This window comes from Globicephala melas, chromosome 8 (assembly GCF_963455315.2).
Source record: "Globicephala melas chromosome 8, mGloMel1.2, whole genome shotgun sequence".
Lineage (NCBI taxonomy): Eukaryota > Metazoa > Chordata > Mammalia > Artiodactyla > Delphinidae > Globicephala > Globicephala melas.
In genome coordinates this window covers 60,053,895-60,068,862 of record NC_083321.1, presented here as the reverse complement: position 1 = coordinate 60,068,862, position 14,968 = coordinate 60,053,895, and the positions used below count along the sequence as shown (strand labels likewise).

The following is a 14,968-nucleotide window of genomic DNA, read 5'->3' as shown; positions in this document are numbered from 1 at the left end:
TGAGCCTGCACGTCTAGAGCCTGTGCTCCGCAACGGGAGAGGCCACAATAGTGAGAGGCCCGCGTACCGCAAAAAAAAAAACAAAAAACAAAAAACAAAAACTTATAATCATACCCCACAAAGCGTTCTTCTGTGCTTATTTTAGTGCAGTTTAAAATCTGTCATGAGGGCTTCCCTGGTGGCGCAGTGGTTAAGAATACGCATGCCAATATAGGGGACATGGGTTTGAGCCCTGGTCCGGGAAGATCCCACATGCTGCGGAGCAACTAAGGCCGTGTGCCACAACTACTGAGCCTGCGCTCTAGAGCCCGCGAGCCACAGCTACTGAGCCTGCGTGCCACAGCTACTGAAGCTCGTGTGCCTAGAGCCTGTGCTCCGCAACAAGAGAAGCCACTGCAATGAGAAGCCCGCGCACAACAATGAAGAGTAGCCCCCGCTCGCCACAACTAGAGAAAAGCCCGCGCACAGCAACAAAGACCCAAGGCAGCCAAAAATTAATTAATTAATTTTAAAAAAAGAATCTACCTGCCAGTGCAGGGGACACGGGTTCAATCCCTTGTCTGGGAAACTCCCACATGCCACAGAACAACTAAGCCCGTGCACCACAACTACTGAGCCTGCGCTCTAGAGCACACGAGCCGACATGCCACAAATACTGAAGCCCACGCACCTGGAGCCTGTGCTCCACAAGAGAAGCCACAGCAGTGTGAAGCCCACGCACCACAACAAAGAGTAGCCCCTGCTCTCCACAACTGGAGAAAGTCAGAGTGCAGCAACGAAGACCCAAAAACAAAGACCCAATGCAGCCAAAAATAAATAAATATTAAAAAAGAAAAAATTCCTTTAAAAAAATTTAAAAAAATAAAATAAAATATATCATGAGCCTTCCCTAGGGCTGCTCTTTAATGTTTAACTTCTAAAGGAGGCACTCTTATTTTATACTGCATTCAGCATCTTATAACTGTAGCTCAGAATAAATGGTTACTGGTATCAATATGACTTATTATTAGATTAGGGTTATCCTTAATTCCTCTCTACCCCCTTTTATAAGTATAGTTCAGCTCGTAGAGCTGGTCTGGAAAAATCTCATAATGGATAACATCCCTTATGACTTCACCCTTTACAAAATGTTTCTCTCTTGATAATTCTATTTAATCATCCCTATGAAGTCGTAAGATGAGTATGAAAGTCATTGCCTTTTCCCTCCTTCTTTTTAGAAGTTGGTAAATAAATTTTATTTAAATAAATGCTCCTAGAGCATGCTAGACACTGTTCTAAGCCCTTTACAATTAACTTATTTAAACCTCATTACAACCCTATGGGGAAGGTAATATAATTAGCCTCATTTTACAAACCAGGAGTTTGAAGCAGAGAGAGATTAATTTACTTGCCTATACTGCCCAGCTAATAAATGGCATAACTGGGATTTTATTCCAGGCTATAACGCTCTTAACTCATATGCAATCCTGCCTCCCACCATTATAAAAATAAGAATTGACAAAATTCAATTCATCAAGCACTGCTTGAGCAGCTTCTGTGTGCCAGGTGCTATCATCCAGTCACTGCCTGGAGCCCAATATTTGTGGGACCAACATGTAACTATGGCACAGCTACACTGTGGTGAGGGCTATATTGTAAATAAAGGTGCTGTCTTAGTTCGGGCAGCTATTACAGAATACCATTCACTGGGTGACTTATACAACAGACATTTATTTTTTGCAGTTCTGGAGTCCAAAATCAAGGCACTGGCTGATCGAGTTCTCAGAGAGGGCCCTCTTCCTGGTTGGCAGATGGCCTTATTGCTGTTTCCTCATATGGCAGAGAGAGAAAGATCTTTTCTCTCGTATTTCTTCATTTTGGACACTAATTTGATTGATGAGGACTCCACCCTCATAACCTAATTACCTCCCAACACCTCACCACCAGAGACCACCACACTAGGGATTAGGGCTTCAACATATGAATTTTATGTGGACACAAACATTCAGTCCATAGCAGGTATCAAGGGAAGTGAAAGGGCAGCAGAGGAATGAATTCCATCTGATGATAGAGTATATATTGTGCCAGTTGCTTTCAAATACAAGATTTTCTTTAATCTTTACAAAAGCTTCATAAGGAAACTGAAGATCAGAGAAGTCAAGTAACTTGCCCAAGGATGCACAGTCAGCCACTGGCTGAACCCAGTTCTCTCTGTAGCCAGACCAGATGGCTTTTCACTACCCCAAGGGTATACTGGAGGAAGCCCTTGACAATTAAGGAGTTCTTACTACATTTTAAATACTATGCTAACCAATTTTTTGTATTATTTAATATTCACCATAGGGACTTCCCTGGTGACGCAGTGGTTAAGAATCCGCCTGCCAATGCAGGGGACACGGGTTCGATCCCTGGTCCCAGGAAGATCCCACATGCTGCGGAGCAACTAAGCCCGTGTGCCACAGCTGCTGAGCCTGCGTGCCACAAATACTGAAGGCCACACACCTAGAGCCCATGCTCTGCAACAAGAAAAGCCACCACAATGAGAAGTCTGCGCACTGCAACAAAGAGTAGCACCCGCTCACTGCAACTAGAGAAAGCCCACACACAGCAACGAAGACCCAACACAGCCAAAAATAAATTAATTAAATTTTTTTAAAAAAAGAATCTTTAAAAATAAATTCACCATAATTTTTCAAGTCTGTGTTAATATCCTAATTTCACCAACATGAAACCTGAGATCCTAAGAGGTTGAGTGACCTGCCCTAAGTCATAGAGCTAATAAGTGGCAGATGCAGAATTCCAACCCAGACTTGTGAGACTTCAAAACCTGGGCTTTTAGCACAGAATCTCTCTTTTCTGAGATTACATAGTTTTTGAGGGGCCAAACTAGGATTTGTTCCACTGTCTCTTAATCCAAGTCTCTATTCATTACCCCACAGTGACTGTCACCTGGGCTGTCAGATGACAGCTTGCACCTAGCATTGCATAAGGGTTTACTCACTTAGCTTCCCTGCAAGCCTGTGGCCGGTAACCTATATGGCATTTCAATTCTCCTTGCAACAGGGCCTTATGGAGCACAGGCAAAGGGATACCCAGCACCAAATGATGTTCCCACCATCCATTGCTCCAAGCCTGCCCTCATTGTTTGTTTGGCGGGAACCTGAAAACGCCAGATGGGAGATGGGTGAGAAGGCAGAGGAAGACAGTTGGGCTCATTAAAGCATGACCATGTGGTATTCTCTGGAGACGCTAGGTGTCAGAATTGATTGCTCAAGTTTTGCCATCCAGTTTATGTTTTCAGTATTTTGGTCAGTGACCAAACCAGGACGGAGAGGATTATTTCTGCTTAAATAATCTAATTAATTGCTTGCCTCTTGAGTGTGAGAGAAGTGTGTCAGTCCTTTCATCGCAATTCAGTCTTTCTACACAGGTGACCCACCATTCCCTTAGGTAAAGATCTATGGGTCTTAACATGTATTTCTGCTAAAGGAGTCTCAGTAAAATAACTAGATAAGGTGATGCTAAACTTTTACATAGATTCCTATCAAGTACAATAAAAAAGTAGTAAAATGGTCAACAACTTTTTAATCAGAAACACTGGTTGTTTGGGCAAGTCACTTCAACTCTCTGAGCCTTGGTTTTCACACCCAGGTCAAGAACCAGTAGCCTCCTTGATGATTCATTCATTCATTTACCAACAAAGATTAAGCACCTACTATATGCCCAGCTCCATCTTAAGCCCTGGATCACTGTACAGATTATAGATAATACAGGTAAAGTTTAGCATAGCTTCTAATACTTCTGTGCTTACTCAAATGATATATGTTTTCCTTTCTTCAGAGTTTGAGCTTTTGATGCTCAAAACAACATAGCATTATGTAGGGCCCTATTTCTCCACCCTAACTGATCTGGGCAATAAACTATCCACATGTATCCCAAGAAGCACTAGGAGAAAGGACAGGGTTGAGGCAAGTGAAGAAAAAAGATAAGCCACATCCCCTGCTACCCATGAGAAGGGTTTGCAGAGATCCCCAAGAGGCAAGCGACATGAGCCTCTGGGATAGAAAAACACAACTATTGTTGGGGATGCAGTGAATGTAAAGACTGTTGAGGAGAGAGATCAGTCCAATGTTTCTGATGTAACATTGCAAATAGACATCTAGCTAACCTGAATTTCAGTGTTAAAAGCAAATTTATTCTGAGTTTTGAGGCGAGCCTGTCATAACAGGTATTATCTCAGTGACCCTTTGCTTGAGTTTGGTTATGGTTTATTTAATTCAGGACATTTGGGATTTGGGATGCAAGGAGGGGGAATGGCTGTCATTTGTGAGAAACTCAGCCCAGACGTCTAAGGAACTATATTGGTCTTAAAATTGTGGGTGACCATCTAAAATCTCATGTTTGTTGTAACCCATTGGATATGGGAGGCATGGAAGGTCCTTAAGTACTGCTTCCCAAACAGAGTGGATGTGGCCAGACACTGAAGTTAGCTGTTAAAAGATGTGTGCTCAGGCCCTATTTCTACCACTTTCTAATTTGGCAAGCTTCAAGTCTTAGCTTTCCCAGCCATAAAATGGGGTTGAGAATACCACACTTGCTTATGTCGGGGCCAAATGAGATGATGTAAATGTGAAGGAATTTTTCATTAATAATTATATGTTAAAACTTCAGCTACCACTTATATCATCATCATCGTTATCATTCAAGAAACTTTCAACCCAAGTAGAAGTCACAACTTTCTGACTTCCTTTTTTTTTATACATCTTTATTGGAGTATAATTGCTTTACAATGTTGTGTTAGTTTCGCTGTACAACAAAGTGAATCAGCCATATGCATACATGTATTCCCATATCCCCTCTCTCTTAAGCCTCCCTCCCACCCTCCCTATCCCACCCCTCTAAGTCGTCACAAAGCACCGAGCTGATCTCCCTGTGCTATGTGGCTGCTTCCCACTAGCTAGCTATTTTACGTTTGGTAGTATATATATGTCAGTGCTACTCTCTCACTACATCCCAGCCTCGCCTTCCCCTGTTGTGTCCTCAAGTCCATTCTCAACATCTGCATCTTTATTCCTGCCCTACTACTAGGTTCATCAGTACCAGTTTTCTAGGTTCCATATATATGCGTTAGCATACGGTATTTATTTTTCTCTTTCTGACTTGCTTCACTCTGTATGACAGACTCTAGGTCCTTCCACCTCACTACAAATAACTCAATTTCGTTCCTTTTTAGAGCTGAGTAATATTCCATTGTATATATGTGCTACATCTTCTGTCAGTGGACATTTAGGTTGTTTCCATATCCTGGCTATTGTAAATAGTGCTGCAGTGAACATTGTGGTACATATATCTTTTTGAATTAAGGTTTTCTCAGGGTATATGCCCAGTAGTGGGATTGCTGGGTCATATGGTAGTTCTATTTTTAGTTTTCTAAGGAACTTCCATGCTGTTCTCCATAGTGGCTATATCAATTTACATTCCCACCAACAGTGCAAGAGGGTTCCCTTTTCTTCACACACTCTCGAGCATTTATTGCTTGTAGATTTTTTGATGATGGCCATTCTGACCGGTGTGAGTTGATACCTCATTGTGGGTTTGATTTGCATTTCTCTGATCATTAGTGATATTGAGCATCTTTTCATGTGTTTGTTGGCCATCTGTATGTCTTCTTTGGAGAAATGTCTATTTAGGTCTTCTGCACATTTTTGGATTGGGTTGTTTATTCTTTTGATATTGAGCTGCATGAGCTGCATGTATATTTTGGAGATTAATCCTTTGTTTGACTTCCTTCTTGAGTGAACCAAAATCTGTCACCTATACAATAAGACTTAATTTTTTTTTTACTTTTTTTATTGCTTGTTTGAAGATTAGTAATAAACCATAGCAAATATTAGGTTTGTTTGTGTGTGTCTCTCTGTCCATCTGACTTAGTCTTTGCAACCCGTTTGAGATTTAAGTGATGAACCACTAAAATGGCCTAATAGAAACATTTCTTAAGAAATATGAAAGGGATGAACTTAGAAACCAGGGGGAAAAGTTAGAATGCTGTAAGCAATTCTTAGAATAGAATATTGAGTTCAGCCTAATATTATTTATGTTTGGGGCCCATGTGAGTTCTGTCACTTTATGCAGAATTTATTTGCATAGCCTAATCAAATAACCATATATTCTCTGCATGTTACAGTCATTTTGGCGTCATCTGATGTACCAGTGTTCCCATAATTAGGCTGGTTAATGCAAAGAAACCAGGATAAAGTCAGGGCAGAGATGAATATGAATTAGCATTTGCACTTGGATTAAAACTGAGAAAAGCTGAAGTAGCTCGGAGTAGGCATTTTCTCAGTGAGCATCTTTCCACTTGGCAGTCTACCTCATCTGAAGTCTTCCTTGATCTCCTCCCAACTGTTGTATGTTGGGTGCAAGTAGAAACTCTTAGTGGAGCATATTGCTTTCATATCTGAGGTTAGATTTGAAGAATTTTCTTCATCTGTTTCCACTCAAATATTCTACTCTCACACTGAAATAAATATATTCTGAAACTCCATTCTGTAACTATAGAAACCCTGATCTTCAGTGCATTTCAGCTGGAAACACAAAAGAACGCTAAGTTAAAGAGGAGTATGTTGTTCATTATTGACCTATGAACAGCTTAGATTTCATAAGCCATTAAGTTTCTGTAGATTCAGGGTTTTTACCTCTCCTTTTTCTTTCCCCATTTTTGAAATTAGAGCTAGCCATATTTAAACAATAAAATGATGCTAAAACAATGCAATGAATATGATTTTAGTTCAACTGTTATTTATTGAGGACTTGCTATAATACACTGAGTGATATGTGGACTTGCCCTCAAGGAACATACAGCCTTGTATGCGCAACTCAAAAATAAACAAGACACAAGGAAACGAGATAACACCAATATAGACATACAAATAAATGTCGTGGGGCTTAGAGGAAAGAATGATCATGTCTAATTAGAGAGGCTCAAAAAAGAATCAGAAGTATTTAACTTCTCTTACCTCTTTTCAGCCCCATCCTTCAAATAGGCACAAGTCCTGCCAACTTTATGTTATTAATATTTCTCCAGACCTTCCCTCTCCTCCACCTCATCATCACTTCTCATCATTTCTTGCCTGGATTATGGCAGTAGCTTGTAAATAGGCCTCCTGCTTCCCACTGTTCTTTCCCTCCTCCAATCTATCTTCCTCCTCCCGCAGAGTCATGTATTGAAAATGCTAATGTCTATCACTTCTCAGATTTATAGCCTCTAGTAAATCATGAGGATTCCCTAAAGGAAAACCCCATGTCCTCAGAGTAGACAGATACTCTTTATAAGGAGGTCTCACCACCTCTTCAGCCTCATGTCCCTGTGCTGTATGTACCCTGTACCAGAATCTTCCTGCAGTCTTTAGCTTGATCATATCCTCAGGTCATGGTACATGTTGTTCCTCCTGTCTGGGAGAGTCTCCCTAAACTTTTCCCACTGACAAGCTCTTTCTCACCATTTAAGTCTCACATAAATTGACACCTCCTCCAGGAAGCCCACCCCATTGCTTTCCACCCCCTCTTTATCTTCCTCCAATGAGATAAATGTGCCCATATTGCTCTCAGCAATCTTTTGTGCAGCAATATCTGTCATTTTATCCCTCTGTCCCTGCCAAGAACACATTACTGTGTGTTCATTAAAGTCATGCTTTTTAATTTTTTTCTTCTTTGTTCCCCAGCACCTTACTTGATACAGTGTAGGCATTCAATGAGTGTTTGGTGAATGAATGAAGGTGAAATAATGAAAACTGCAGAGATGGCAATGGAAGGACATTGGGGCAAAGGAAAAGTGCAAGATTATCTGTAACATGTTTGGTTTTGAGGTGAAGGTAAATAAATACCCCAGTATTCCTAAAGGGAAGGGAACAAAAAGGAAACAAAAAGAGAGGAGATATTAGGAGATGAGAGCTTACTTAGCTTCCTAGGTATTCATCTATGTGGACTGTGATTTCTTGAAATAGATTTTGATTGATTCAGGCATTTAAATAACAAATATTGGGGTTTTGTTGCTTCCAAATACGTGACTCTCAGTACATGTAACACAAAAATTGCAAGGAATGTGTTAGCAGCTTAGAGATATCATACCAAGACTTTTTATACTGAACAAAGAAGAGAAATATTTTAAAACACATTTTATTTGAGCTGTAGGATAAGAAGAGGTGTTCTTCATTTGATAAGAAACTTAATCATAAATGCCTTGCCATGTGATAGACTCTTTATTTTCCATTTTCTTTAGGGTGGAAAGAAAGGAACGTGCCCGATTGAAGACAGTGAAGTTTAATGCAAAACCTGGAGTGATTGATTCAAAAGGGGTAGGTACAAAATAATCGAAACATTAAATTCTCTCGTTTGCCATGGATTTAACTATAATTGACATTTAAGCTGTTGCTAACAAACAGATCATGGATCTACTGGACAGTAGAGCACTGTTATAAATGTATTGCTATGCAGTGATGTAATTTCTGATGAAGTAGATTTATGATAAATAAATTTTGGGAGTAAAGCTGCTAGTGGTCAGCAGAAATGATGGATTATGAAGGTGATGTAATGACTATAGTGAGGAAGAAAAAAATAGTTTCGATGTTATTTCTTTAATTTTTTTCTTTTAAATTGAATATTCTAAAAGGATAGATTCCATAAAAGATACCTGCTCATCATAAAATATGTCTAGTCCTTTACGTATTATAAAGTCAGGATAGTCATGGAAATATACATATGGATCACCTAAGTGAATACATGGATTGTTGTGACAGACATAGAAAAGAAGAAAGTAAACAAATGAAATTTAGAGTTATGCAACCATCACCACAGTCAATTTTAGAACATTTCATCACCCCATAAAGAAATCTGTAGCTGTCACTTCCCTCTCCCTCAACCCCAGCCCCTCCCCACCCAGCCTAGGCAACTACTAATCTACTTTGTCTCTATATATTTGCCCATTCTGGATAGTTCATATAAATGGAATTGTACACTATGTGGTCTTTTGTGACTGTTTTTTTCACTTTACATAATGTTCTCAAAGTGCCTCTGTGTTGTAGCATAAATAAATACTTTTTTTCTTTTCATTGCCAAACAATATTCCATTGTATGGCTATACCTCATCTAATTTATCCACTCATCAGGTGATGGACATTTGCATTGTTTTCACTTTGGGACTGTTATGGATAATGTTGCTGTAAATATTTGTGCACAAATTTTTGTGTAGACATATACTCTTATTTCCATTGGGAATATACCTAGGAGTGGAATTTCTGGGTCATAATGCTAGCTCTATATTTAACATTTTGGGGAACTGCCAGACTGTTTTCCAAGGTGGCTATAACATTCTACATTCCCACCATCAGTGTATGAGGGTTCCAGTTTCTCTACATCCTCACCAACGCTTGTTATTATATGTCTTTCTGCTTATAGTCATCCTGTTTGGTCTGATGTGGTATCTCATTGTGGTTATGATTTTTATTTCCCTAATGACCATTGGTATAGAACATCTTTTCATGTGCTTATTGACCATTTGTATATCTTCCTTGGAGAAATGTCTATTCAGATCCTTTGCCCATTTTTAAAATTGGGTTCCTTTGTTGTTGTTGAGTTGTAGAAGTTCTTTGTATATTCCAGATATTAATCTCTTATCAAATATATACTTTCCAAATATTTTCTCCCATTCTATGAGTTGTCTCTCTTGATAGTGTCATTTGATTCACAAAAGATTTTAATTTTGACAAAGACCAATTTATCTTATTTTTTCTTTTGTTACTTGTGTTTTTGTTATTATATCTAAAAAACCAAGGCCATGAAGGTTTATGCCCGTATTTTCTTCTAAGAATTTTGTAGTTTTAGCTCTTACATTTAGGTGGTTGATCCATTTTGAATTAGTTTTTGTATACGATATGAAGTAGGGTTGCAATTTCATTCTTTTGCACATGAATTGTTTTCTGTTCATTTTTGGATTGTTCACTGCAAGTGTATAGAAATACAGTTATTGTGTATATCAGTCTTTTATCCTGCTACCTTGCTGAATCCACTTATTAATTGTAGTAGCTTTTTGGTAGATTCCTCAGGATTTTCTATCTACAAGATCTTGTCATATGTAAAAAGAGAGAGTTTTACTTCTTTCTTTCCAATCTGGATGACTTTTATTTCTTTATCATAACTGATTGCCTTGTCTAGAACTTCCAGTGTTGGATGGAAGTCGCAAAAACATTCATCCTTGTCTTGTTCCTGACCTTAAGGGGAAAGCATTTAATCTTTCCTATTAACTATGATGTTAGCTGTGGGTTGTAAAGCTTTTTAAATTTAGTATTTTTAAGTCATAGTACTAGTATCTTATTGCTATATCGTAAAATACCTTTCCCCACCTTCTGCCTTCCTGTTTTCTTTCTCTTCATCTCCTTTCCTTTACTTTTCTGTTCTAATAATTTTGGCTGTGAACATCACACTGAACCACAAGTTTAGGTCAATAGATGTCACCATGAAAAACGAGAAGAAAAGCTCACAAGTTTTGAGCCCTAAACCACAACACTGCCCTTTGTATTTTGAAGTAGAAGTGTCACTGGGCAGCCCAGTCATTGACACAATAATTTACTTTCCCCTAAAACATTCAGGTGAAATGGGAATTTATTTAAACATGGTGTCACTCTTAAAAAAAAAAAAAGTGAGGCTGTATGTCATCATGCATGGAGTCCTTTCAAACAAATACTGCTTCCGTACAAAGGGGTAGGATTTTTCATTGATTCTTGGTGAGAATTTAAGGATAGATTTCCTGTTTGTTTCATATATATAGTTGGATATACATCAGAGAATTTTTCTTGAATACCTACCATGTGCCAGACTCAGGATTAGAACTTGTAAAAGATACAAAGTGTAACATAGGCCCTTCCCCTCAAGAGCTCCTAACATCAGTTAGAGCCCAGATGTCTTTTTGTTAAGGCCAAAACTTGTGTTGTGTTTTTTTTAAAATCATATTGCTAAATACAGTTAGGTATGAGCCAATGAATAGAATATAAATTCAAGGACTTGAATGACTGTTGAAGGAGAGGCAGTGATCATGTGAAAAGGGAAACCCGGGACTGAAAGTCATGAGAGTCAGGTAGCCTGGGTTCTGGTTTCAGTTCATTACTAAGTCACCACTGCTCTTTGGACCTCATTAGCAAAATAGCAGCTTTGAACTACATCAGGGATGTCAAACAAGTTTCATCTCCTATGGGAACCGATGAATTGATGGTTTCTAACTAGACTGTTGTGTTGAAAATGACTCTGAGGCCATATGTAACTTCAGCAGGAAAAGTGTTATGATTGATTAGTCATGCCTAGCGCAACATTGGGAATTATCCTCTATTTGAGGTCCCCGGATTCAATGATTTTTTAAGGTGCCTTCCAGCAATAATTCTCCATGAGCCTGTGAATTAAGAAGTAATAAACCAAAGTTTTCTAAGTCCCCATGAGAACAATACATCAATGAGAAGACTCTTGCCCTGAAGTAGAAAGCAAAGGACAATTAAGAGAAAGTGCACTGAAGAAAGGCCAACTCTGTGGAGAGTTGGGAAAGTCAGGAGATGCCACTCACTCTGAGCCTTGGACAAGGACTACAGAAATAAGTCATTGTTACAAAGGCCTCAGTTTCTGGGACCCTGGGGTAAATTCAGCATAATCTGAAGAGGAAAGCTGTTTGGAATGAGAAAGAGAATGGGATATTTTAAGTAACTTTATCATTAGATGGCATTCACAGAGCATTGTGAGATGTTGGGGATTCAGAGTGAAAGCCCTGGTTACTGCCCTGGAGGATCTTAGAATCAATTAGTATGTATAAAGCAGGCTGTGACAAGAGCCTTAGTAGTAGTGTGTACAAGAGCTATGGGGATTCAAATGAATGGATGTGGGAATGACCAGAGAGCACTTCATAGAAGGACTTGGGCTTTAATTAGCCTATCAGTGCTTGAGTTACTTTTCCAGAACTATTCATTAATTTTTAAAAATTGAGTGCTGCGCAACACCAGGTACCGTGCTAGGTGCCTTGTAGGGCAGCAAAGTGATTAAAAAGGCAAAGACTTTTTATACTTTTATAAAAAGTATACTTTTTATACTTTCATACCATGGAGCTCACAAAGAGAAATATAAGCAGGCAAACAATGGTGATACAATATCACTGATGATCCCCATAAATTTAGGGAATTAGTCTCTATTTTAAATATCAGGAGATTGTACCTCAGGAAGATTAACTAATTTACCTAAGATCACACAGCTAGTAGGTACAAAAGTCAGTTTCAAATTCAAATCCTTTTGACAGTAGAACATTTGCCCTTTTCATTCCTTCACACTACCCCTTATTCTGTTGGAGGTCAGAAGAAGAAGAGAGTTACTAATTATGCCTTGGATAAGAGAGAAGACTTCAAAGAGAAGGTGATACTTCAGCAAGATCTTGAAGTTTGAGTAAGAGTTTGCCACACATAAGAAACAGCATGTACATGAAGGTGGAAACCGTAGGCATATTGGAGTAAGGCCAAGCAGGTCAGGGACACCAGATGGAAGGTGTGGATGTGTGGTGGGAGTTGTAGCTAATGGGGCTGACCGGGAAGATCTGGAAGGTTGGGAAGCTTGTATGGAAAGCCTGACTATGAGCTTTGATGCTTCCTGGGTTTGGAGAGTATCTATGAGGAAATCTGAGGCTCTCCATTACAAAGTGCCCATTTGCTACAAATGAAATGCCCAGGCTTTCTGTCCACCTCATGTGCCTTCACAAAGTCTGTGCCTACACATGCAAAGACAAGTGGACAGTTGTGTCAGTAACCCAGATAATTCCAGCCTACCCAGACCCAAGTGCCCATCCGTTTGGATGGATCTCCTTGAGAACTGTCTCAGTGCCCCAGATCTCAATGCACCCAAGCTTTCCTGAGAAAGTCAGCTAAATTTCTAATGAATCTCCATTCAAAGTAGCTTCTGGTGAAAACTTAATCACCACCTTAATTTCTTTCCTTGTTCTTCTACCTTTTTTATCAGTTTTCTAATCAGCCATTCTATTTTATTTATTGAGACATTTAAGAATTTGTATAATCTTCAGAATCAACCTGTTTTCCATTGAAAAATCAGTGGTATTTAGTGATTTATGCTAAATTTTGTTTTATTTTTATTTAAAAGTCCCTATAATTTAAGGGAGGGAAATATATGTCTGAAAGAGTATGAGAGAACTATTACTATTCTTACTAAATGTCAGCAATGTGCAGTGTATAAGGGCTCCCTTTGCATTGTAAATCCTTTCTAAAGTAAGTAGGCTATAAATAACTAGTCCTATTTAGCCACAGGCTGGTACAAAACAGAAGTGATAGGTGTTACTCAAAGTAGTAGGAGTATGCATTGTAGAAACCTAGACAGCTTACACACTTCTCTTAATCACCACAACAAAACTTGAAGGGAAATCATTTGTTCCCTCTTTATAGATTTAAAGAAACTGAGGCTTGGAGAGGTGAAGAAATCTGAACCCATGTCTGATTGATTCCAAAACCCATAATCTGTTTACTATAGCATGCTCTTTCCCTTGTTAAAACCATGTCGCATTTGTGAATTTTAAGAAAAATGAAGAAATAAATTGAATTGGGTTTAGCTTTGTCAAAAACTAACTTCGGCTTAAACTTAAATTCTAAAAGGGGGTAGCTGGTTTTCTCGATGATGTGCATCTTTCTGTATTGAGAACATTTCTGAAGGGAGCTTGGGAGCCGCACACTTTCTCTGTTGTGGTATGCCAGAGTAAAATGAAGTCTTGGAAAACATGTTTCAGTCATTTAATAAACTTTCATTAGGTGCCAATACAAGGCAGCTTGCTGCGCAATGTGGGCCAAGATGAGTAAGTCGTGGTCACTGCCCTGAAGGAGCAGGGATACTAGGGGAGAAAATGGGTCTCCACAGGGAGGAAGCGATTCACACTAAATAAGAGGGACAGGAAGCTTGCTCTGAAGTTCAGGCTCCCCTAAACTTGATTCTAGCTTGGAAGCTGGGGGGATTTGAATTGGGGAGCCTTGAAAGATTAGTAAATCTTGCAAGGAATGGGCAGTGGCATAGGAATAAGATACGGGACACATAGGAAGTAAAACACGGTTTGCTTTCACTTCAAGCAACAGTTGATGAAGAATGGAAACTCAGAACTGGATAGTAATACTCAAGTCAGTTCTGGTGCTTTAAATTTTCCAAGAAACTTGTACTTAATCCTGTAGACAGTGAAGAATTTTAACAGTTGTGACCAAACCCAACCTAGTGATTTCCTCTGGGCTCCACCCTTAATGTATCTGGATTGCTGCCCAAATGTCACTCCCAGGCAGAGCTCCAAACTTACTCATCTTTGTGCCCCTAGCACTTAGCACAGTGTCTACCAGACACATATTGGCTACTCAGTCCACCCTTTTTAGAGGAAAGGTGAGTGAATGATCAAAAGTAGGTTTCCAAGAGGTCAATCTGGCAACCATGGGAAAGACAGATTGGAGGGGAGAGAGACCGACATTAGGGGATGTTGGGATAGCTAAAACAGTATTGTGGGTACAAGATTCTGAAAATCTGAATTTCAAACAGTGGCAACGGAAAGGAAAATAGGAAGCTGTCGCTAAAGAGATCAGAGAGGACCATCATCCTTGGACATCTGACCTCATATTCTGTTCCCTTTTCTAAAGCCTTGAGCTCCCTTTCAGAGGGCATGTTGACTGGGAGAAGGGGACATGGGGCAGATGCAGGTATTGGTGATAGGATCATGGCAGTCTCCCTGAATCAAACTGGAGCTAGCATTAAGAAGCCTCAGTTCTGTTTCATATACTCTTGGGAATTCCCATATGGTCATTGGATCCTACTATGTCATTTACAGATGAAGAAACTGAGAATCATTTTTCTGGAACACACGGAGAGTTAGTAGCAGAGCCTGCCATTGAATCATTTATCAAAAACGTGACTTGACAGTCAGTGTTTTGTTAGC

At 39.4% G+C, this 14,968-nt stretch overlaps 1 protein-coding gene across 27 annotated transcripts in view; it reads left to right on the top strand.

Moving 5' to 3' along the window:
• Positions 1–14,968, top strand: part of DLG2 (discs large MAGUK scaffold protein 2) — a 2,016,902-nt gene that overhangs the window by 1,945,539 nt on the left and 56,395 nt on the right. For all 27 annotated transcript variants that reach the window (XM_060303825.1, XM_060303817.1, XM_060303816.1 and 24 more), the window contains one exon: positions 8,258–8,333. In XM_060303825.1, coding sequence (XP_060159808.1) covers positions 8,258–8,333 — 76 coding nt within the window. The remainder of the gene's footprint in view (positions 1–8,257; positions 8,334–14,968) is intronic.